The 25,778-nt window shown below is 43.6% G+C and overlaps 1 protein-coding gene across 3 annotated transcripts in view; it reads left to right on the top strand.

Annotated features, from left to right (window-relative positions):
- The window catches only part of tle2b (TLE family member 2, transcriptional corepressor b), an 86,420-nt gene that overhangs the window by 12,656 nt on the left and 47,986 nt on the right, over positions 1–25,778 (top strand). For all 3 annotated transcript variants that reach the window (XM_030049329.1, XM_030049330.1, XM_030049328.1), the window contains 3 exons: positions 4,123–4,220; positions 5,892–5,955; positions 22,629–22,673. In XM_030049329.1, the coding sequence (XP_029905189.1) occupies positions 4,123–4,220; positions 5,892–5,955; positions 22,629–22,673 (207 nt within the window). The remainder of the gene's footprint in view (positions 1–4,122; positions 4,221–5,891; positions 5,956–22,628; positions 22,674–25,778) is intronic.

Below are 25,778 nucleotides of genomic sequence, written 5' to 3'. Positions count from 1 at the left end.
CCATCGATACAGACGACCCCCCACCCACACACACAAACACACCCATCTTCCTCGGGCTTGTCTCCCTCCCCTCCCTCCGTCCACCCCAAAGATAATCCCTCCTAATTCTCTGCCTGCCCGTGCCAGCTCGTCCAAATTGTGATTGACTGCTGTCGCACATGGTGGTGTGTGTGTGTGTGTGTGTATGTGTGTATGGGAGCATGTGTGTGCCCCCCACCTCTCACCCCCCCTTCCCTCCATCTCCTAGATTAACCGGATCAGTTTTGGGTTTCAGGATGCCCCATGCTGTCTGACACTGCTGTGAGCGTACACACACACGCATGCTCACTCACACACACACACGCATGCACACACGCAAACGCAGGAGGCCGTGCGTCGTTTTTTGGCCCTTCGTGACGTGCTATGGACCCCCAACAGTCTGTGCTGCCATCTGTCACAGCACAGGAGAGACCAAACACACACACACACCAATATAAATGTTTGTTGGTGTATACATACGGCATGACTCGCCTCGGTCTTTATAAACACTGCAGGAGAATGCACCGCTTTTTCCCCTGCAAGTAACAACCAGTTCATTTTTACCTTTTTACCTGGAAAGCCTCTTTTATTGCCACACTGTACCAATCAGATGATGTACTTTGATCGTTTATTTACATACGACAAATAATGAATGCCTGTCAGCTCTGTCAGTTTACGACCTGACCTTTGACTCTTTTGTGGAGAAGGGACAAGAAAAATGAGTGTGTCACATCTTTTTCATCAAATTGAAGAAGTAGCTCTGGAGAGGTCCCAGAGCCATGCAGCTGAGGAAGTTTCATAGCTCCGGGATTTGTGAAATTCATTCTTCAAATCTGCAACTGTCAAAGAGAAAATGAGACATGCAAGAGGCGGACAGTTTTCGTCCCAACAGATGACAGAGGTCCCAGCCTGTCCTATCAGGACAGTATAGAGGGATGCCATATTGACACTAACGGTCATCAGTCCCAGATCTCATGTATAATCCTGAACTCTGACTGTGGGCTTTGTTATATGACTTAGTGCTGCTGACGTAACCCGCCAACAGCACTTTGTCTGTTTGTGTGTGTGTGTGTGTGTGTGTGTGTGTGTGTGTGTGTGTGTGTGTGTGTGTGTTTATGTGTGCTTGGTAGCAGATGGTAGGAGCAGTATTAGCACAGCTCCAGACCGACGGACAGTGCACAGGGCAGATCCACTAGGCTGTGTTGACTACAGCAAAGCCGGCATGACTCCCTGTCTCTTTTATCCCTGTTTCTCTCTCTCTCTCTCTCTCTCTCTCTCTCTCTCTCTCTCTCTCTCTCTCTCTCTCTCTCTCTCTCTCCTCCATTCCATCTTCCTCTCTTCGTCCTCTCCCCATTCCCTCGGTGTCAGATGGATGAATGGCTGGCTATCTCTCTCCGTCAGCAGCCGTGCCCCTCTTTCATCGTCTGTCTTTCTGCTCGCTCTTTCATTCCTCTGTGAGAGTGTCAGACCGGTCTATCACTCCCTCACTCCCTCCCTCTGTCTGTGTGTCAGACACGTATCTATCTCTCTTCCTCTTTTCCTTCATCTATCTGTCCATCTATCCCTCCCTCCTGTGTGCTTGTGTGTGCCATGTGTGCCTGCTCGTGTGTGCAATGCAAGTGCGTTTGCTTGGTTGTGGTTAATGTGCAGGCTCCTCTGCATGCAGCTGTGTGTGTCCGTGTGTATAAGCATGTGTATGTGTGTGTTTATCCAAGCACTTATGCATCTGTGTGTGTGTGTGTGTACAGTATGTGTGTATGTGTACACCAGATCACTATCTACCCCTAACCCCTCCCTGCCCTCCCCCCTGTGAGTGTGTGTGGTGTGAATCAAGGTCAGCGGGGATCTGTTGGCAGACACCCTCCTGCCATTCCCCGTCCCCCTCCCTCCCACCCTCCAAACCCAACAGACACACACACACACACACTCACACAGGGTTTGTGTGTGTTTTGTGCCCATCCAGCCATATAGACAGCCCTGTTATGTTTGCCTCAACTCAGTTCAGCTCAGTTCAGCTAAGCTCAGCTCGGCTCGGCAGCTTAATTACCGGGGAACCCGCCGCATCTCTGACCTCCACCGTCGGACTAATTGAAATCTAATTGAATTGTGCTTGTCTAGACTAATGAAGCCCCGCCACTGAAACCGCCAATCTTTTAGCCGTAGCTGCAGGCCGATAGCCACCCAGCTGCTTTGTACTGACTGCACTGCGCAGCTCACTTTAGTGTATGGATGGATGGGTGAATGAACATGTGAACAAATGGATGGATCAGTTTAAAATTGGAGTTAAACCACGTGTAAAATCTGTAGAAAATGAAATCATATTTCATATAGTACGTGTTGTAAAAATAGCCAATCCAGCCTGCATCAGCATACGTTTACATGCATTGGCCACCCTTAAGTGAAGATTAAATAAGTGCAAACATGTTTCCTAAGTTTGAGATTTAGAGATTTGAACTGAGGTCATTTTTAAAGCAGCACTACACAGCTTTGTTTGTTGGTGACCCCGATTTGCAGTGAAAAGACACTGCAATATTTGGAAATGATGTGATATGTCAGTGAGCTAAAAACTAGCTTTGGCCGGGGTAGAGGTGATGAGGAGGTTGGACCGTTGTTTTTGAGCCAAACGCCCAATTCAGATGGACATCGGAGTCAGTGTGCTTGGCGATAACGGTTGACCTTTGTGTCACCGCAACAAACATCTGATGCCGAACAGGTAGCTAGCACTAGTAAAAAGGCACCAGCTCACCAGAAGGATATGGCATATGTGACCATTGACTCTGCTCTCTCATTGGCTACTGCCCTAGATCCTGCTCAAAAAATGGCTGGCAGTCAACTTTCAGAGCAAAAGTGACTTCTGGGGCCGCTGCCATCCCACTGTCCCTCTACTCTCCCCAGCTTCACCGTGCTCTTCTCCATTGGAAAAGGAATCTCCCTACGCTGCTGTCAGTCTGAATTGGTTGTATCTTCCTCGGGACAGAGCACTCGCTTGCTGCCATTCAGGAGCAAGAGTTTTGTATTTTGCTTGTAAGTTTTGGTTTGTCACTCCCTGCGTGCTGACAAGACTTCCTGCTGGGTAAATAGAACCAGTCTCCTGCTTCTCAATTAGGGGTAATGAGACGCTCCTCTCTGTTGCAGCCCAAATTTGTGATTCAGGCTGAAAATACAGGTTGTATTTTCACATAAAAATCTTGCAGAGTGCAGCGTTAACCCCACCCTACTGAGAGTGCACGGCTCGCAAAACCAACCTCAATAAAACCTCCCACTACCGCTTGTGTTTACACATACTGTAGATTTCTGTGCGTGCCCTCCCCCCCCCACCACCCCCTACCCCCAAACAAAAACAACAACAGCATCAAAACACATCCATGGTGCCCTTGTTTCTCAAACTTCATAAAGACTGTGGAGGAGGGGAGTTGTCGAAAGCTCTTTAGACAGACATGGAGAGCTGGTGCTGGTGATGGGGGGTGAACCCCTGGGAGGTGCTTGTTTTGTTGGGCCTTCTTTAGCTTTTAGCAGGTGAGAGACGGTGCCGTTTTAACGGACGTGATTCGCTATAAGTTATTCATTTGACGTTTCCTCCCTTCTCAGCGCTTTGTAGGCTGGAATACATTAGCAACCTGGCAGAGTAGAGAGGATGCTAATGTGGAGGAGAGAGAGAGGAGAGGAGAGGAAGAAAGAATGGGGGCAGCGGGGGGAAGGAGACAGTCATTAGAGGAGGAGGAGAAGGGAGAGAGAGGACAAGGCTTTATGATGTGTGGGAAGGGGAAGTGACCTTCCTTCTCACTTTCATCCTGGCTTTTTTCTCCCCTTGCCTCGCTCTCTGACACACACGCACACACACCACACATACACACACACTAGACATACACACACACACACACACACACCCCCACACACAAGCTCACACCCTCAAAGGCATAGTGCATGCAGGTGCACTTGCACATACACACATAGGGGCACAGTGAGTGCCAGCATAAATATACACACTCGTCTCTTGAACACACACTTCAGTCTCTCTTTTTCATTCTTTCTCTCTCTCTCTCTCTCTCTCTCTCTCTCCTCTCTCTCTCTCTCTCTCTCTCTCTCTCTCTCTCTCCTCTGCAGGTCCCCTTGCAGCCTGGCCAGTCTTTTAAGTTCACAGTCCTGGAAACTCTGGACCGCATCAAGGAGGAGTTCCAGTTCCTCCAGGCGCAGTACCACAGGTAAACACACGCACGCACACACACACACACACACACACACACACACACACACACAGATGGACGAGGACAGAACTCACCGTGAGACACCTGACTAAATTTTAAAACCAGGCACAACATGCGCCTTTTTGCAAACCTGAAATCAATGCTTTTACTGAAGAGGCCACTGTAGGAGTCTCTTGTTATCCAGCATGCTCTGCACTACTGTTGTAAAAAAGTCAAACAACAACAACAATAACAACAAAAACATTAAACAAATTTTCCTCTATGTCTTTATTTTGATCTTACTTCATTGTTCCCCCTTTATCATTTTTTTCAGCACAGGCATATCCATCAATGTTAACAACATAGTGAGACCACTGACTGACACAATAGGAACTGTTTGAATGTGATGGGGATATTTTATTTTAATTATCAACATTTTTGAAATTGTATTATCTGCACCAAATGTGCAACATATCCAGGATATCCTCTTGATATTGAATTGCAGACCCTTTGGTGCGGTCTGCATTTCAATTGTCTCAAAGCTTGCCTTCTCTGCCTCATCTGCTTCTCTTTATCTTCAGCTCCTCCTTTGTGATTGGTGTAGATTAATGAGGGAATTCACTAAGAGATAATGCCTTTTACCTTAATTCACCTCATCAGTATACTACGTGGCAAGAGCAAGTGCCTCTAAGATTTTCTATATTCAGTGTATATCTTATTCTTTGGCGCTGTAATGGCCCAATTTGCCCTCAGAGACCTGTAAAGTATAAGCTTAACTTACATGCCTGCATCTTATTTCTGCTCATTACCCTTAATCACTCCTGTCATTGTCAACATTTTCACATAACTGAAGGTTTTTGTATGACCAAAGATTTTGGAGAACTGGGGTTATGCTGTCCATCCTATCAGGGAGAAGGCTATGGAATGAAACATCATACTCCCATTTTTGATTTTCTCCTGGTGATGGGCACTGATGGTCACCGTATAATAGAACTGACCAGAAGTGACCTGGCAGAGAGAGAGAAGCCACTGTTGGCTAAAGCTTCCAATCTCTAGCTAGCACACCTCAGTGGGCAGGATGAACAGGCTGCCATGACACGGCCATGCTGCCGCACTACTACGCACTGGGCTGAGGGAACTCAGTGACACACGCACACATACACACATGCACACACACAGGCACCTGTACTCACACATTAACGCAAAAAGGCTACACATGTACGTTCATGCTTATATTCACAAATGTAGACATGAAGTCACAAGCATCCACACACAGGCAGAGATGTACAAACAAGCACACACAGGCACACAAGTGTACATGTGCGTGCACGCACACACACACAGACACATGTAATTGTATACACATACACAGGTGTTTGTGTGTGCACATGCAGAGGCACACACATACAAACACATTCCTATGCACAGTCTGAGGTGCAAGAAATTGCAACAGAGAATAAGACACACCCTGCTGGCTGTTGCTATAATGGAGGTGATATTTTTCAGTATCACTTTCTGCAGAAATGGGTTCCCAAACTGTATGGCTGGAAATATTTTTTGGTATCCTTACATATTGTTAAACTGTATTTGACCTCAATAATATCTGAATCCTGTGGAAATTATAATTTAGTTCAGTGGATGCAAATTAATCGTTTAAAATGTGTGTGTATCCTTTTTGCCCTTGTGCAGCCTGAAACTGGAGTGTGAGAAGCTGGCCAGTGAGAAGACTGAGATGCAGAGGCACTACATCATGGTGAGTCCAATCAGACCTTTCTGGGGCCCCTGCCATGTCTCTCATAGGTGAACTCAGCCACTCAGCAACTAAAAAGAACGTGATGGGGTCCTTATCCAGGGATTACAATCAGCACAGTCGTATCTGCTCTGTTGACAAGCTGGATTGACATTATTTACACTGTATGTCATTCAGGGGCAGACACTGTGTTTCTCCCTATTCTTCTCTGTTTGACTCCATCTTCCTCTCTCAGGTTTTGTCTTGGTGTCCCTTTCTCTTTCTGTCTCGCTGTTTCTCTCCTCTCTATCTCCTCTCTATTTCTCTTTTTCCATTATCTCTCTCCCTCCTCTTTTTCAATTCACTTCAGTTTTTCAATTCAATTGCATTAATGGGATGAGTTTTATATGAGAAACAATGTTTCCAGACAGTAAAACAATGCAATTTTTCAAAAAACCCACAAACAGTTGATTAAACCGTATTGCTGTGACAGTGCATTGGCTTGAAAATGCACTATAGAATAATACATAACTATCAGTATCTATATTTATTAATTTTTTGCGTTGAAAACATATACTGCATTGTACAGTTGTACATAATCATTGATGTCTTTAATAGTGGAAAACAGTTTCAAAGTTTAACATTAACAGCCCATTCAAAAATTAGGAACGCCGCATTCGATGTCTTTATGTCTGTTTCTCTTTCATCCCTCTCCCTTTTTCTTTCTCCATCTCTTCCTCTGTCCTCATTTGTCTCTCTCCCATCTCTGTGTCTCGCTCTACCTCTGTTCCTCTATCTCTCTCTCTCTCTCTCCTCTCTATCTCTCTGTCTCTCTTTCTCTCTCATGCACTAACAGCCTGAGCTCCCTCTGTGTCGGTGTGTCAGTGTGACTAAAGGCTCACATGTATCGTAAGCCTTCGTCTGTGGTACAAAACCCACACAGAGCCGACCAGAATACGATATGCACCATCTGCTAAGCTGCTCGCATTTCATAAACCTGGGAGAGCAGGCAGGATCAGGGCCATAAGCTAGATAGACACACAGACGGATAGATAGAAAGACACAGAGAGAGAGAGGGAGAGAGAGAGAGAGAGCCAGGCAGATAGACTGACGGATGGACCGAGTGAGGGAGAAAAGCAAGCATTCAGACAGGGAGACTGGCAGACAGACAAATAGAGAGGCAAACAGACAGACAGGCAAGAGGATAAACTGGCAGTCTGACAGATAACGCACACACACATGCACGTGCACATATGCATGCATGCTACGTGCACACAGACATGCATCCTTATCGTTTAGTAATTAAATTCGTTCCTGAACTTCTAACCCTAACCGTAATCCTTACACTCTCCTAAACCTATAATCCTGCAGCAACTGATAATGTTGTAACTACTGGATAATGCAATAATCTGTTAAAACTTCCTAAAAATATTTTTGAAAAATGTAATAAACCATTGTAATAACGTCATATTACTACATTGCCTGGCTATTTTTTCTGAATGAAAGGATGATATTTCATTCATTTTTATTTTATGATTTAATAATGATGTGGGATAATAATTGTAGTAATGAGAGTTATTCTCTTGTATTCTTATAAATTGACATTATCACTCAATATGATTACATCATCAGACAAAAACTTGCTACACCCCTCATTAGGGAACAATTTGTAAAGTTAATGTAATAATATGAAGTTATTACATGACCTAGGAATCATATTATAAAAGTTTCATTGCATCTTTAACCCATTAGAGGGACATTTTATTACATTTTGACAAGTTACTGTATTATCTGGCTGTTTTTATAAATCTTAACACAAAAACCAAATACTAATGCTAAACTGTTCCCCTGAGGAAGTAAGGACTGGTCAAAATGACCTCACAACAACATCGTCGCTGCAGATGTCCAAATACAAACTATTTTTCACAAGGATAGAGGTACAAGAAGACGCATACACACACACACACGTGTACACGTGCGCACACAGACACACACACACACACACACACACACACACAGTGCACACAAATGCAAACCTCCAAAAACCGCAGACTTCTCGAAAAACACCCACTTCCCTAATCTCAGGCACTTCTGTTTTAGCTGTGGTTTTACAGCATCACTGTGCGGAACAAAACCAACCCAGACAGAAATCCACCTTCTCTGCTACACAGTAGAACTGCACCAAAACCCTCACTGTTTTATCTTGTACAGTAGGACCAGCAGGATGTGAGCGGACTTGCAATTCTCTTGTCTTTCCATAGACAGGGGCGATTGGCGACATTTGATCGAACTTGGCGCACATTAAATGTCACAGCCTTTTTGACCGCTGCACCGTCGGTCAATGAGGGAGGGGGAAGAATAGCGCAAGAGCATCTTCTGCCGTACATTTAAGTCCAAAACTAGGCTCCCGCTGTTCCCTATGGCAATGAGTGGGCTGCAGTGCAGAAGGTCACGGAGCTGTGGATGCGGTTGACATGTCCGTATGGGTTAGCATGGCAGAGGGGTTAGCACTTCAGGCTATATTATTTGAACTGTGGCTCACTGTGATGTAGCAGATAGCTAACACAGAGCTATGCTACTTCATAGGCATGGTTTGGGAATGAGAGCAAGGGAAGGAGGGAGAGAAAATGAGAGGGAGGGTAGTGAAAGAGAAGCTCAAAGGGAAAGATAGCTTGAGAGAAAAAAAAAGGCTCAGAGTGTCAGACAGAGAAAAAACAGGGGGCTGCTGAGGGAGGGAGGGAAGGATACAAAGGGAGGGAGAGATAAAGAAAGAATAAAAGAGGAGAGGGAGAGTGCGATAGAAACGGGAGAGAGATACCGAGGGAGGGAGAAAAAAGGCGCCGAAAGAGAGCGAGAGAGAAGAAATGAGAGTGGGAGAGAGGATAGCGAGGGAGGGAGGGAGGGAGGGAGGGAACTGCAGTGAGAGGAGAGATAGAGGATGAAAAAAAGACAGAGCCAAAGGAAGAAAGGGAGAGGGAGAAAAAAAGGAGAGAGTGCAACACAGAGTGGAAGAAATAGAGAGATACCGAGGTATGTGTGTGTACGTGGGGGTGGGGTTGAGAGATGGAGTGAAAGAAAGAGGGATAGAGAGAGAAGGAGAGAGAGGGTGCATGCACAGACACGTAAATAATGTGAAGCAACAACGGACTCGATGCGCCCACAGAGGAGATAACCCAGAAGGCTATATTTAGCTCGTTAGGCCTGTCATCCACACTGAGGCCTGTTTCTACAGGCTGGGGCTCCACTCACCACACTGTGCCGCTCCTCGCCTTTACTATTCATCAGTTTTCAGCTTTCTAAATATTGGGGCAAGGGGTTGGGGAGAGACACAGACTTGGTTCATGTATACAAAAATTGTGTGTGCATGTTTTTGCATTTGAAATGTCCGACATCTACAGCATTTCACCAAAAACCTATCGCGTTGTATTTTTGCAACATGCATTTTTTTGTCTTTTAAATAATCCTTGAGATATTTGGGTTTTTGTTTTTTTTGGGGGGGATTTTGGTGACATCTTTGGTGAGAAGTGGTCATTGCTGTGGTGTTTCTGCACTGCACTTCCCGGAGATCACTTGGCAACCAGTGTTTACAGCGCTGTGACGTCTTTTTAGATCTTGTATTGATGTAGTCTGAGTTAATGTTCATACTCTCTGCCCAGTTCTCCTTGTGTTTATTCTGAACTAGCTGTTGCTACTATTGGAAACATACCCCCACCCCGAACATCTGGGAGGCCCAGCCCTCATGTTATAGAATAGAACAGAATAGAATAGAATAGAATAGAATAGAATAGAATAGAATAGAAGATACTTTATTCATCCCACAGGAAAATTCAGGATAATATAGGGTAATGCAGCATAGAGAGATTTGCACTTATTGCCATCACTATGATAAACTCCATATATGTATGCTATTAGCATGACACAAGGTTCAGGACAGCTCAAGTGTTGGCAAGGAGATATGTGATGGATAGAAACTATCATAATTAGCCACAATTTAACATTTACTGTAATGGCTGTGGAGTAGTCCACTCAGCCTTCAAAGCTTCAGTGGTTGTGTGTGTAGGACCCTGCGCTTCTGTTCTGCGCCACACTTTTTTTTCCACAGGGGCACCACTGATCTCAGGCCAGATTCAAGTCCAGATAATCACTAAAATCATGGCAGGCCTATGCGTCCGAGCAAACTGTGCGAGCCACCCACCAGGACACCCTACGCCCCATGTCAATATTAATGTAAAATGTTTTAATGCGAAAAAAAAAAAAAGACTTTGAATGAATTTCACAATACACACATGCAGTTTGAAGAATTGGGATGATATGGGGACTAATCCCTCTCATTCCTCATACCTAACTGTTCATTCATACATTACTGTGTATTTTATTGTTGTGTTTCATGTGTTCACTGTAAAGCACTTGTATAAGTGCCATACAAATATTAGAAAATCTATTAAGAATTTTAGGCTGATCTAAATTTTTACAATGTCAAAGAATTGTGGACATAAAACTAAATACTATCAGACTGAAATGATAACATGAAAGAAAATTTTAATAAAACAGAATAAATGAATGCCACACTGAGGATATTTTTGTACTAGGCGGTGTTTAGCTGATGGTCATCACCATATGTTGATCATAATTTAACCTCTTCTTAAATTTTTCCCGCTATGGTTTATCCTCTGCAAGGATGTGGTATAAACACAATCAGGATGGGTTTTGCTCTAATGAGGGGTTTAATTCTTAAAATCCACATAACTATCCATTATTACCAAAAACTTCTACCTGAACTACATTATGCACAATTTCATGAATATGGATGGGTATGGACTTCATCTTTAAAAATAGCACCATTTTGAAAGCAAGGTGTTCGGCTTGCCAACAACTTAATATTTCCTAATGAAATGTAATTTATACCGGCAGCCATTTTGAACAGAAGGTGTCATTTTTATTTCACATGGTGGATATCTCGTTTTGGATCAAAACTTCTAAAAGTTTGTTTTCCCTCACTTTGGCTTCTTTAATTCTTTAGTTGGCAACAAGGAAGTTTTACACATTTCATGCATGGAGTGCGGATGCCATGCCTCCACTCCCACCTTCCTCACATCACCCTTGTGTGTGGAGGAATGTTGCTGTAGTAAAACCTCAGTGGAGCCAAATTTAGATCTAGTGTTTTTGTACATTTGGCAACCCCGCTCTCTGTAGCTTTTTGGATGAGGTGTATGTTTTTTTGTTGGCTGTGCGAGTAGACTGACTCATTTTGTGTGTGTTTGTGTGTGTGCGTGATACGGTCAGTGTGTAACTGTAGTGCTAGTTGCATGCACACACACAGACACACAAACATCGAGTCACACACATCGAGTGTCTGCGGGCATCTTGCTTTTCTCTGGCTGTTGTATTTATAATTCATGGCTCTCAGATTTCACTGCTGTCCTGGAATTCCACTGTGTATTTTTAAATAAGGCTGCATTGTTGCCCTGGCTAATCAGGGGACATCGACGTGTTGGTTGCATTCCTGCAGAAAGAGTCGTGGTGAAGACTGCCGCCTTCAGGGCTGCGTTCATCCCTGCTGGCCTGGGATTGACACTTGTAAAAGAAGACACTCCATTCTTTGAACTTGGTGGAACATGAAATCATCATGTCTTGTGCAAAAAAAAATGCCCAAAAAGACATTTGGGAAGAAAATGGATCCTCTTATTGTCAGCTCTCATAAGAACCTTCCCTTTCTGATACCTGGAGGTGGTGGACTGTTTACAACTTGCCGGCCAAGGATGGGAGACCTTTGAGGATAGTCCTTCAACTTTGCAATAAAATACTGTACACGCTGTGCTGCAGTTGACGCCTGGAGTTCTTCTTTTTTTTCATCATTCTGGGATTAAATCTCTCCAGAAACTTCTGCAATGTCTCCACCACTCTGCATCCCTCTTTTCTTTCCTGCTGTCTCACATCTTCAAGGGGAATGGACCGCCCAGCCCCTTTGAAAAAATAAATAATAAAAAAAAAACATGTCTTTTGGAGAGTGACAGCTCACAGTCAGGAATGAGCTTAGATGGCCTCTCCATTGCTGTGTTGTGTGTGTGTGTGTGTGTGTGTGTGTGTGTGTGTTTAAGTACATAGGCTCTGCGGGGGTCTGGTTTTAATGAACACCCATGCGGTCATTTGTTGGAACACTGTGAGTATGTGTGAGTGTGTGTGTCTGTGTGTGTGTGTGTGTGTGTGTGTGTGTGTGTGTGTGTGTGTGTGTGTGTGTGTGTGTGTGCGCGCGCACGTGTGTGCATGTGTGCATGTGTGTATGTACGTCTCTGTGTATATATATGTCTGTGTGCATCCGCTCAGTACAGCCCCTCAGGCATAGATAGAGTGTGTGTGTGTGTGTGTGTGTGTGGATTAATGCAGTGCTCTCAGCCTCTTACTCCACTCCCAGCTCATCTGTCTGATTCAGGCTGACACGCTGTGTTCTCTTCAGCAACATTACAGTCACAGACTGCTCAAGAAAGAGGGAAGGGAGGGCGAGAGAGGGACAGAGAGAAATAAAATGAAAAGAGAAAGAGAGAAAAAGTCGTCAGAGAGAGAAAGGGAGAGAGAGAGAGAGATGGGGACATGGAGGAAAAAGAGGGGGAGCAAAACAGAGACAGATGAAAGAGAAATATGAGAGAGGGAGGGCACAAGGGCATTGCCAGAGAGAGCCAGAAAAAGAAAAGAAAAAACAAAAGACACAGTGTAGAGAGAGAGGGGGAGAGAACAAGGACATTGGCAGAGAGGGAGAAAAGAAAGGGAGAAGAAACACGGAGGCAGCAAAGACAGAAAGGTTGTTTTTGTGTGTATGAGGGAAAGATGGAGGAATGGGTAAGGGAGGGGGGCTAGGGATTGAGAGAGAAGAAGGGAGAAGCCGAGAATGAGAAAAAGAGAGGAGGAGAGAGCGGGAGAGAGAGAGAGAGAGAGAGAGATGAGACTGAAGCAAGAGGGGAGGATGAGGGCTGAATTTGAAAAGGGATTGCTCCTCGCTAAGCTAAACGCTCCTCTGCCATCCGATAGTGGGAGTTGGCCAGGGGATTTAAGCAGGGCCAGATGTAGGGAAGGATTGTGTCTGTTTTAAGAGTCTTAAACCTGGCTGAACTGTCTGGAGCAGGAAAAACAAACGGTACAGGAGTATTCATAAAGACGGACCAGGTCTCGTTCAATGCGAGTACATGTGTTTGTACGTACCCCCCCCCCCCCCAATTCAAGGTCAGTCCTGTCCAGTTGTTTTTCTGAGCTCTGCCTCTGATGAAACTGGATGTAAGAGAAGGCTGCAGCACGGCTGAACGTCTGCCATGACTGATTTAGTCGTCACCCAGTGACAGGACACAATGGAGGAGTCAGAGCCAGCTAACCTAACCTACTGATGTGGGTTTGCACAGCCTGCTAATGAATGTTTTAACATTGGTGGTATGTGTGTGAATGTGTGTGTGTGTGTGTGTGTGTGTGTGTGTGTGTGTGTGGTTGTGGGCGGGCAGATGAAAGAGACAAGCTCACCCGAGGGACACTGATGAACAATGCTTTTGTTAAAGTTCTACACACACACTCTCACATACACACAAAGACGCGAGCACACTTAAATGTACTGTACGGACACACACACGAGTAAACATGCGCACACATGCGCGTGCACGCACACACACATGTCCCATTTAGCTAAATCACCTTGGATTAGACCCACTTCCTAAAGCTTGTTTTAAAGTCTGCCAGCGTCCTTCGCAGAATGCAAAGAAGAGAGAGAGAGAGAGAGAGAGAAAGAGAGAGAGAGAGAGAGAGAGGAGTCTGGCACCGATGTCTGACACTCTCTCAACACCATGGGGGTGGAGGGAGGGAGGGAGGGGGGAAGGAAAGAGCAAACACTCCCAGAAGAATGGGAAGAGGAGGGAAAGACAAGGGAGCAAGAGAGAAAAGACGAAGGGAGAGAAAGGGTGAGAGAGAGCAGTTCGTTGAGTGAAATGCAGGAATGCTTTTTGTCTGTCGTGCCCTGATGATAGTGCAGTGTGTATGTTATTAGCGGAAGATAGACAGTTTGATATGGGGCATGTTCAGAACAGTGGAACATTACAGTACGATCAGATAAACAAGAATTACACAGCCTCATTTATCTGAAACGACCCATCTGACGAATATGCATAACGAGCCAAAAAATAAGCCAAAAAAAATTAACTAATGCAAAAAAACTTAAATTTAACTTAACCTTAGATTTCTTTGTTGATGAATGCAAAGCATTGGTGAGATTCCAACTGCATGGACCACTGTGTCACAATGTGTATGTGTGGATGTTTCATATTTTAGATAAGCCTTTTACTGGAAATTGAATACATTTCAGAGCTTGGGACATTTTATTCTCTCCAGTGACCTCCAAGGTTGCCCTGCAAATAGAATTACTTATGCAGGATGTCTGTGAAGGTTCAAAAATGTCTTGCATAGAGGCTTTTAAATTTTAAAGTAAACTTGTTTCATACGTCATAAAAATGTTTTCACAGTGCACACATGTTCAGATGAGAACATTACATCGATGTTAAGGAGTGCTGCCCCAGTCTTTGCTGCTGAAATTAGAATAAGATCCACATGGTAACAGATTGATGTTTGACCCTCTGTTTTTCTTATACTGTGGCTAACTAGCCAAAAACGAGCCCACTGACACCACTGAAAGATGACGTTTATTTGGAAAACAAATTTCAACAGTCTAAAATAGAGTTGTTGGCTGTCAGGTTTCACTGTCAACCGCTAAAAGAGCAAGGGCTTCTTTGCAGACGCACCATGTTGCAGCGATGTTAAACAAACATAGGCTACTGGGAGAAATGCAGCACAGAAGAGGGAAAGCACAATTATTTATCCCATTAAGCTCCACTGTAGCAGCGCTGCAGCTGCTCTCTGTGTGCATCACACTCGACAGTGGAAAAATGGAATTACACCATAAGACAACAAAACTGCACCAGAAATGCAATGCAAGTCACTGATCCCTGTTTTTAAACTGTATTAATATGTTTTAGGGGACATTTGATTATAGAATTTCAAGAAAAATATCATCTGCCTCAATGCAGTGATGGCTATTTCCTTTTCGTCAGAAGAGCTAACTCCTCTGTCTGTCATTTTACTTAACAATTAAAACTTGATATTACTATCACTGTCAGGGTTAGAGTTTGTATTCCTTGTTGGGCCAGCAGTGAGAAGGATATCTGCTGTCATAATGCTGTAAGGCTGTTTGGATAAATGCATCCACCAAGTGTCATATGGCACATGGATTTATGATTATCTACAAAGACTGTAGATTACTGTGAAGATATGAGCTGATGTTGATAGTACGCTGTAGGAAAAAAAATTGACACGTACATATCGAAGGATAATCTGAGTAAATTACTTTCCCTGTAAAACCCTCTCCCAAGCTCTTACGTCTTTTCTTGGCACTTCTCATTGTAAGGACGCAGAGATATTTTTTTACATCAGTTGTCTGTGTGCAGTGGCTTTGGCACTTGAACTGCACAATATTGGTTGCTCATAGTGATCTAGGAATTTGAGCTTAAGTGGCTCAGGACACAGTCTCATCTAAATGGCTAAATAATAAACTGTATCCTGATGCATACAAACAGCTTCACATCCAGGCAGTATGGGAATTCTCATGGATGCACATGTGTGTGCATGCACACTGACACATGGAATCACACATGTGCAGGCTTGCACATACTCTTTCTCTCTCTCAGACACACGCACACACACATACTCACACCACTTTTTCTTGTGGAAACACACAAAAGTCAAGACTTGAAAAGGAATTACCTAAGCACGCTGCTTCACGTTCAAGTGAAATAACCCTCAAAACATTTCCGTCAGACCTTGAAGGCATTTTAAGCACACACACACACACACACACACACACACACACACACACACACACACACAGAGTCTCTCCTCTCTGGGTGGGCAGCGCTGGGTGTTCTTGGTAGGCAACGTCAGCCGGCTGGCTTAGTGCCCCTCTGCTAGGCTTAGCCTCCAACACACATACACACACATCTGCCACATGCGACGTGCAATTTGGTCCACACACATACACACACACACACTCGTGCACGCACACAGACGCAGACAAGAGATCTTACACAGAGCACTGAATGAAAACGCAGTGACACAAGAGGGGGATTATATAAGGCAGAACGGCAGGCGTGGGGTGGTGTAATTGGAGGAGGGGTAGGGGGCAGGCAGCTAAGAGATGATGAAGCCATTAAGAAACAGACTAAAGCAGACCAAACACATACTGTCGCACAACTGCCATCTAAAGTACACACATGGTAAATTGTTACTATGCTGCAGTCTGGACTACACACATGTACAGCTGTGACTATACTGTAGTAGAGACTTCATATTCTTGTACAGCTGTTAATATACTACTGTACAGGCGTTCTGACCTGTTCGTCACTATAACGTGTCAGGGCCTCAAAGAAACAAATATTTCTCACTAACACTCTTGACAATCTATTCTTTTGTGTATTGAGCAAGTACTGACACTAATACCAGGTTTTTCTCAAAAAAAAAAAAAAGAAAAAAAAAAAAAAACAGGGCCAGCTCCATAGAAAACAGGTCTAGAGCCACGAAAACAAGTCCAGATCCAAAAAAACAGGTCTAGATCCACAAAATAACAGGTGCAGGTCCATAAAAAACAGATTTTAGTTCAGTGCACTGCAGCAGTCCTCTCATAAAACAGCAGCTTGTCTCCCTATCTGTAATGAACATAAACACACACCACATGCCAAGGATTTAATACTCATATTGGATGATTTCCACAGTGTAACTATAAAAATCTTTTACAGTTATTTAACAAAAAAGTCAATACTCACTTTCATGCATGTTGACAGCAGTCAATGGGATGCTTAAGCTTGCCTCTGTGACACCATAAGATCAACTCTGGGTGGGATGGAGGAGAGGCTGACTCTAATACCTTGTCCTAACTAATTTAATATAATCAATGAGGCCATCTTAACAGGTTTGCGAGCGTTGTGAGTGACTCAAGCGACGTCTTTCCCCAAAGTGGCAACCGATCCCTGATGTCAATTTTTGACGAATCATATTGCCTGTTTTGCTGCGACTCACCCATTTTGCCATTGCCAAAGTCATATAATTTGAATCCACGGTGTGTTTACCTTTTGACTTGATGCTTGGAGTTCCTGCTTACAGTGTGGACAGCATCAGCTGTTGTGACTTGCTGCCCGGATGCAGTTAGGACAAGGCTGTTAACAATGGCCTCCAGGTTTATCCTCAATCTGTTCCTTGCCTTGGCCTGGTTGTGGTCGCTATGGAAAACCCAGGTTCATGTAAGTATGTTGTTGTGAATGGTAGAAGAAAATTCACAGCTCTTTTGGGTTGACAAGGATATTCCTTTGACACAGTGATCCAGAAAGAGCCCAAATCTTCTTTGGTCCACTGCAACTTTCACTGCTGTCTGCTGAAAGCTCTAATAGCTGAGATTCCAGTAGTCTGCAGAAAAGGGGTCCAAAACCCATACTCTGCCATCTCTTGGATCACGTGGGAAGTAATCTACAAACTTATCAACCAACTGTGACCAATGATGAGAAGCTAAATCTGTGATATTTACATGAAGAGTTCTCCAACCTTTGAAAACATGTTTATGTGATTGAGGACCTGTTCTCTTGATGGCCATCCCACCTCACTGTGACACAACAGCTGAACATGGTCTGCTGCCGTGCTCTAATACATGCTGAAAAACACTGGGGATTGGCTGCATTCTTCTTTATGTGGTTCTCTGTTTTTACAGCCACATCTATCACTTCATGGAATTCTGCTGACATCTATCACGAAAACAGTCTATCCATTTGGCCTCAGGTGCACAATCTAGGATTTGCTTGATGATGCCACTGTGCCAATACATCAACGCAGCACCGTCACTGCATACGCCTAAGCAGTTTTTCCACTCAAGGCCATTCTCAGTGAAGTAGTGATCACTTCATTGAAAGCATTGTTGTGCTGTGGTTCTTGTTGGTAGGTCACCACAATTCAACGTGTCCTCATGAAAACTACTGTGCCAGTGATAGCTAACAAAAATGAGCAGTAAGCAGTATTGCTGACATCTGTGGATTTCTCTAATTGTAATGAAAAATGAGAACTACTTGTAATTCTCCCTAGAAGCTCTATCTGAGCGCAATCATGAAATCCATCTTCTCACTGTACCGAGAGTGGAATTGTCAGTAGCTTCCTTTCAGTGGCATCCCCGATCATCTTGTGGCACATGGTGACAGCAGCAGGCAGCATTGGTTCTTCGGCGATTGTGAAGGCTCTCTTACTTTGAGCAAAATGCTTTGCTACCAAGTAGCTAGGTCTCAGAGCACTCTTTGATTTTGTTGTAAGAAAAACACTCAACCATTTCTGTCATTGCAGCCCATTATGTTTGTATTTTAAGTATTTGACTGGCTTTTTTGCAAGAGTGGGATGCCTTGTCTCAAGATGTCTCTTCAATTTCGGACCCCCACTTGAAGTTATTTTGTCCCTGGGACTCTGATATGAAAAGATCTTTCACTCTAAACACAAGTGGTGAGATTCAAATGTGAGTATTGAAATAAACATTCGTACATATTTTTGTGCTGTAGCAAAGCCTACTGAATTAACCCTTTTAAACCTTTGGAAATTTACTTGATTTCTGTCAAAATGAGGGGAAAAAGGCAATTAGCAAATTGGCAAAAAAAAAAAGCTCCCAGATAAATTACCAGAAAATTAGCAAACCAAATGCCAGAAAATTATTAAAAAGATTTTTAAAAATAACATGCAAACTATATTTGTAATTATTAAAATTACATATTTAAATGTCAGATCAGTCATGCTGGATCGACAGATTTCTTGTGTAATCTGTGTTCAGATGCCTTTCACAGCATTTAATGACAGTGAATTTAAACTATTTTTCATTTTGCTGAGGACCCCCTGGAAGACCCTCAAAGACCTTTACAGGTCATGGGACCCCTCTTTGAGAACCACTGCACTCCATAGCACTTTTGTAGATATCGACTACAGTCTAGACTAGACTCCCATTGTCACTGAAGTGCTGTGCAGAATACACAAATAGGACAATAGTCACTACACTGCAGTCTAGCCTACTCCCACAGAGCCGCTGATACAACATTACAGTCAAACTTTCCTTTTCAGCCTCCTCCAAGGAAACCCCAACTGATCCCATTAACTGTAGGCTTCAAATAGTCATGTGGTTAGAAGCTGAATTAGAAGGTAGGCCAACTTGTGGGGCTGCAGCCAGGCTAACATTACTGGGATCCAGTAGTTCTAGATATAAATTTTCACAGAATGACTTGGGGAGCCATTTAATTCTACTTGATTCCCACCCTCTAGTCCCCATCCACACACTGAAAACATTGTAACTGAGTGCTGTTGCGACTGTTGCTGTTGGTGATGGTACTGAGCAGCGTGTGACTCTGGTATTTTAAATCCTGTGGACTGTAACACTGCTCTTTGGCTGAGAACCACAGCTCCTCTTTAGACAGCTGAGGTGTCTGGACAGTGTTGGAGCCAAAGTCAATGTTATGACGTTTTCCACTTCTGGTGGGATAGCATTTGGGTCATTGGTGTGGCCTTGTGGTCTAGTGGTTAAATAAGTCGTCCTTGAACTGGAGGACTCGGGGTCAAGCCCAGGCAAGTGCCTGCCCTGCTGAGGTGTCCTTGCATGCAAAAGAACAAGCTTCTTCTCCACCACAACAAGGGGCTGGAGAAGAAAATGTCTTTCTTTCTCCAATTTATTACCCTGAAATCTATAGTTAACCATAAGAAAGGCACGTTCTACATTCTGTTAATAAGAGGGATATTTCATGTTCTTCTTCACATTTTTTTGAAATCACAAACTCACCAGCCTGGCATGTTGTGCAAAATTTCTCTATTTCATAGCCTTTGCTTGGGTAAAAATCCAGTAAACTGTTGTGTATGACTCTGTGCTTTGTGTTGTGTTTTAATGAATTTGACAAATATATAATCAAGGAAAAAAACATCCACCTTGGTGAGCATGGACACCATTCACAGGAATCTCAGTTTTAATTAAACACAATCAATAGAATGTGACAAAACTGAACTGAACAGCCTTTCATACAGCCCATTGACTAACAGAAATGTGCAGTGGCGTATCAAGGCTCCTTACCTTTTTTACAATCAACACAAACCTGCCTACTTCCCCTCTGGCTTAACCACATTTCCATCATGCTGTTATTGCATTCCTTTCCATAACATTGTGGTGGTTATATACAGCCCCTCATTTTGGTCTGTAGTGGAGTGCTTTTGCCAAGGCCAGCTGCCGTGAGTGAGCTACGGTGTTACTTGCAAGGGTGTTTTAACATCCTGGTCACTGGATGTACCACTCAGCTGCTGGTTTGTTGGAAAAAGGGGGCTACTACATAAAAAAGAGGATGTTAGAGAGAAGAGAATGAAAGAGAACGAAAAAGAGAAACAGAGTAATGACGGAGATGGAGAGGCTGATGGGAGAGATGGAGAGAGTTAATAAGGAGGAGAGACTGGGATTGGGCAAAAAAGGTGGGGAGGGTGAGGAGAGGTGTAATGATCGAGAGGTGAAGAGAGAGGCTGATGATGGAGAGATGGGGAGAGAGAGGGAGGTAGAACAAAGAGGGATGTCACATGTCTTTTATGTTGAGAGGGCTGGATTAGAGGCAGACATGGAGATACACAAAGAGCTAGCCAAAGTGTATGCGCATGCATGTGTGCATATATTTTGCATCCTTACGTCTTTGCGTGCACATGTTGCATGTTGAAGTATGTGCGCATATTTACATGAGAAAGACTGTGTATGTGCACATGCATGCAGCTACGTTTTGTTTTTATTTTTGTTTTTTGCAAGCATATCTGTGAGAGAAATAGAAAGAGAAAAGATAAATGCACAGCAGAGCTGAGCTCGACAGAGAGAGGGAGAGAGACGAGAAAAATAGAGATATAGTGCTCGACAAGGAAGAGAGAGAGAGCAAATATATAAAGCGAGGGAGTGAAGTAGAAAACAGCAATAGAGAGAGAGTGGACTGGAGAGAGAGAGCATAAAGGAGAAGGATGCTAGAGAGAAAGATGCGACTATAAAAGGGAAAAAGACAGAAAAAAGAGGGAGTGTAAAGGACAGAGACTAAAACCATACAGCAGAGAGCTAAAAAAAGGAACAGGAATAAAAGACGGAGAGAGGAAAGAGAGTGAAAGGAGGTAATAGGGAACAGACAGAGAAAGGGTAATGTGTGAAAAAGAGAAAATGTAAGCAGGAGAGAGAGAAAGTATGGGAAGAAGAGGGTGACCAAAGAGAGAGAAAATAAAAGATATGGGTGATGGGAAGGGCAGAAAGCAAAAGGAGCACTGAGATAGATTTATATAGAGATTGATAGATTAATAAATAGATAGATAGATGGGGCTGAAAATGAGACAGAATAGAGATATACTGAGAGAGAAGGATTGAATGAACAAGTGAGAGGCAGTCAAAGAATGAAGGGAATAAATGGAGACAGAAGACGAGAAAGAAAAGAGGAGAGAGAGCTTCTGAAAGATAGAGAGGAATGCGAGTGAGAGGGAGGGACTAAAGCAGAGAGAGTGAGAAAGGGAGGAGTAAAAATGAGGGAGGGAATAAATGGCAAGAGAAGAGAGTGATAGAGTGAAAATGAACGAGAATAAAGAGGGTGCGAGAGAGAGAGAGAGAGAGAGAGAAAGAGAGTCGCATCTCGTTCTCATCAGTCAGAGCGTTGCTCATCCGGCGGCAGAGGCTGCCTTTGTCACCATGACGGATCCTCGCTGTCTGTACGCTGCTCGCCACCGACACCATTACAGCACATTACTGATGTACACACACACACATACAGAAACACACACTGAGGCGGGAGAACAACGCGTTTAGCAAGCGCACACACGTGCAGAGATGGGAGCACAAGGCATTTAGCAAGCATACACAAAAAGGCGTGTGTGTTGTGCTTGTGTTACATGCACAGTATATAAACACACACACACACACGCAGATAGGAGCATGACATGCTTAGCAAGTATGCACATGAAGGCATGGTTTGCTGTTTGGTTGTACAAATAAGTATACACACACACACATGCAAGCACACTCACAAACATGTTTAATATGCTGCTTACATATATATATGTAGGTGTATGGAGGCACACACAATGCACAATGTGGTTTGCAAGCATTCTCATTTTCTGCTGGCCTCTATATATAGGCATACACACTCTCTCACACACACTCAGGAACACGACATGTAGCAAGCACACACACAAAGTCGTGCTCATTTGGCAGACGTGCCTCAACACACATAGCCAAACACTAAACCCCCCTCCCACACACAAACACACACACACACACACACATACATACATGCTTGGGCAGTGATCACACACACTATATCACGCTGTGGCATAAATACCTCATTATCTATACACACACACACGTACACCGATGCTTGGTGCACCATACACACACACACAACCACACATATGCTCTCTCACTTTCCCTCCTTTCATTTCTCTGTCTCTCACTCACAGAGATTCATTAAAAACACAAGACAGCCGCATATGCAGCTACTCTGAGCAACAGATGTTTAATGGGAGATACAGTGTAAAATTGAATATTTGTGTGTGTGTGTGTGTGTGTGTTGTATGTAAAATCCTAACTGAGCATCACTGTTTTATATTTGTCTCTGCAGTACTATGAAATGTCCTACGGGCTCAACATTGAGATGCACAAGCAGGTAAGACTCAGTCACTGTACTCTGTATGTGTGTAAACAGGAAGGGGGTGAATGGGTAGATTCACACACACTCAAACACAGTGCTCGTGTCATTTCATGTGTGCACTTTTATTTTGTGAGTTGAGTGTGAGTGTGCACGCGTGGGTGTGTGTTTGCGCGCCCCTGCCCTGTCGTACGTGTGTATACGTTATCTATGTGTCTGAGGAGAGGTGTGCGTTCTCAGCAGGCATTGACTGCCTGTCAGTCCCCACACCTCCTGCTAATTTGCTGTCTGAGTCACATTGCAGAAAAGGAAGACAGAGAGTCACATTACAGACAGGGGCAGAGAGACAGACAAATAGACAGACAGACAGACAGGCAGATGGCAGGACAGACAAAAAGCTAGACAGACAGATAGTAGCCACAGATCTGCTCTGTTGTGGTGACAGACATGCAGGCAGAGAGACAGATTCATTATCCACTTGAATGGCATTTTCCTTCAAGGTGACTGCCTGTCTTTCCCTCTCGCCCTCTCTCTCTCTCTCTTTCTATCTCTCTTTCTCTCTCACTCTGTCCGGTGAACTCAGGCACTGTCGTGGAAGACAAGAGGGGATATTCGAATGATAATGTTTTTTTGGCATTTCACAGTGAGCTCCCAGCAGGCGCACCATATTATTTAGAAAGTAGCTCATTGTTTGAAACATTTTCCCAATACAGCAGAGAATGCCTTCAAATTAAAGCCGACAGTGCGCACTTTAACCTCATAATCACTGTGTCATTTTATGTTCGAGGTAATTATAGCGCCGGGACATCAAACAATGGGTTGCTGTCCAAATACTTGCAGCACACTGTACTGTATGTACTTGCATACTCCAAACTCGAGTACTAGCTGGTGTTATATCCGGCAACTGAAGTGCTGGTGGAAACTTAATTACACCAACTACAGGGAATTGTGTTTAAAATATTAACTCTCACAAATCAGACTGGGGTGATTTCAGAGAGGGTGAATGTGGGTGGCACACCTCTTCCAATATTCTGCATTTAAAAATTTGTCAAGAGGTACGCCGTCTAAGGCAAGAATAAAAGTGCATCCTCATTGTTGCCTATTGAATTTCACAGAAAACTTAAAGTACATTATGCTTTCGTTCCCCATGTTTCTTTCGGTGTATGTCTGAAATGTAACGCCATGCTGGGCTCACAGACTTAGGATGTGAGCCACATTCAGAAGCTGAAAACCTCTAGAGGTTACTTGAGGTTTAGATTATTGTACTTAAAAAAAGAAAAAGAAATAAAGCACAGCTGCACAATAAAGCTGATTGATGGATGGATGGATTGATTCCTAAACCCCACAGCAGACAGAACTATTGACAGAGCAATAATCAGAGAGAGGTGGAGTGAGTGAAAGAAAGAGGCAGGAGAGAGAGACATAATGTGGAGGAAGCCACACTGAAAGTATGGTTGTACATGCTACCAGCCACTTTATATCGGGAGAAGAAAAGCTGCAGCAAAGCCTCCCTCAAAATTAATATATTTTTGTTAAAAAAAGAGAGACAAAAGGAAGTAAAAATAATCCTATCTATGCAATGTCATATACAAAGTCATAGGACTGTGAAAAATGCCGCTGATCAGGATATTAACAGAAACTTGTAAAAATAAAATACAACAGATGTTCATTCTGTTTATAATGTTCACACTGTGACAGCTGCCGGCCAGAATGTGGATGTAAAAACAAATCAAGTCACCCTATCTGGGTTCATCACAGGAAGTGCAAGCAGTGTTTATTTTATCTTTATTTTGGATGTTATGCCCATCACTAATGCATTTTCACTTAGACACCTGTCCCGCTTTGGACCAAAACCCAAACATAACAACTAAATTTGGATTCAACGAAAAAACAGTGGAAAGAATGTTAAAAGACTACACTGGTGAGTTTTTACAATTCATGTACTTATACATCACCTGCATCCTGCCCACTTTATAATACCATATGTTTTAGATGTTTGGATGTGGGTTCTTCAATCCAGGCAGCCGTTCCTTTCCAGTAAATTCAGTACAGTATAAAAAGCAGCTTGCTGAGACCTGAAACTTGCTTAAGATGTGAACATCTTGTTAATGTCTTCATGTCTGCTGGTGCGTTTACATGCTGGTGGTAAGCTCCAACATTGCAATGTGGACATCCACTTAGATGTTGGTTGCCAAACAGCTTTGGGTCTTAAATTCAAACATGCAAGACAAACAATAAGCAAACCATGGAGATTATGAAAAGGCTGATATGGACTTCTTCTTGCATTAAAACAAGTATGGTCATTGTTCTGACTACCTACCAAGTTTTACCATTTAGTTTTTTTTTCCAATTTATCAATATGAGCATCCCAGAGAAATGATGTCTCAACCAGAAAATAGTCCTTGAGAAAAGGTTGTTTTATGAACTGAAGTCAAATGACCATGACTTCTAAAAAGGGTTGGGTACCGAAATGCGGTGCCAATAGGCACTGGTTCCGGCGTAAACGGTAGTAACAAGACCGAATAAGAAAGAAAATTTCGGTGCCGGCCACTGGTGTTCCGGCGTCAACTTGTGGTTGTTGAACGTGACGTCAGTGCCGCTACTCCGCACACTTGTTGATCAGAACTGATAGTGAGAGGATCAGTAAAGATGCCAAAGGCAAAACGCTCCAAGGTTTGGCTACATTTCATGTCTAAGGAGGCTGCAGACTCTGCGACATGCAACAGACGCCTTAAAGCAACGTCATGCAAGGGAGGTAACACGTCGAATTTAATGGAACATCTGGCACACATGGAGTTTATTTAAAAGCCGAACAATGCACCGTGTTTGATAATCTACGTCAGCGGTCCCCAACCACCGGTCCGCGGACCGGTACCGGAGACATTCCCAACCGGGCCGCGCAGCCCGACTGTAGCCCCCCCCGCCCCGTGGTTGCGCACAAATGGCACGAGTTTATTAGTACCATATGTTACTTGTATTTATATTGTTTAAATGTTTAAGTTAATATTGTGTTCAATATTAACCCTACTGCAGAGACCCTATTTTAGATTTGGATGGTGAGGTGGAAAATAAGTCAAATAAGGTGTTATTCTTTGTATTGCTTGCTGCTGTAGCCTGCCAGTG

This window comes from Myripristis murdjan, chromosome 4 (assembly GCF_902150065.1).
Source record: "Myripristis murdjan chromosome 4, fMyrMur1.1, whole genome shotgun sequence".
Taxonomy (NCBI): Eukaryota; Metazoa; Chordata; class Actinopteri; order Holocentriformes; family Holocentridae; genus Myripristis; species Myripristis murdjan.
The sequence above is the reverse complement of the archived record's forward strand: the minus strand, read 5'-3'. Positions and strand labels throughout refer to the sequence as shown.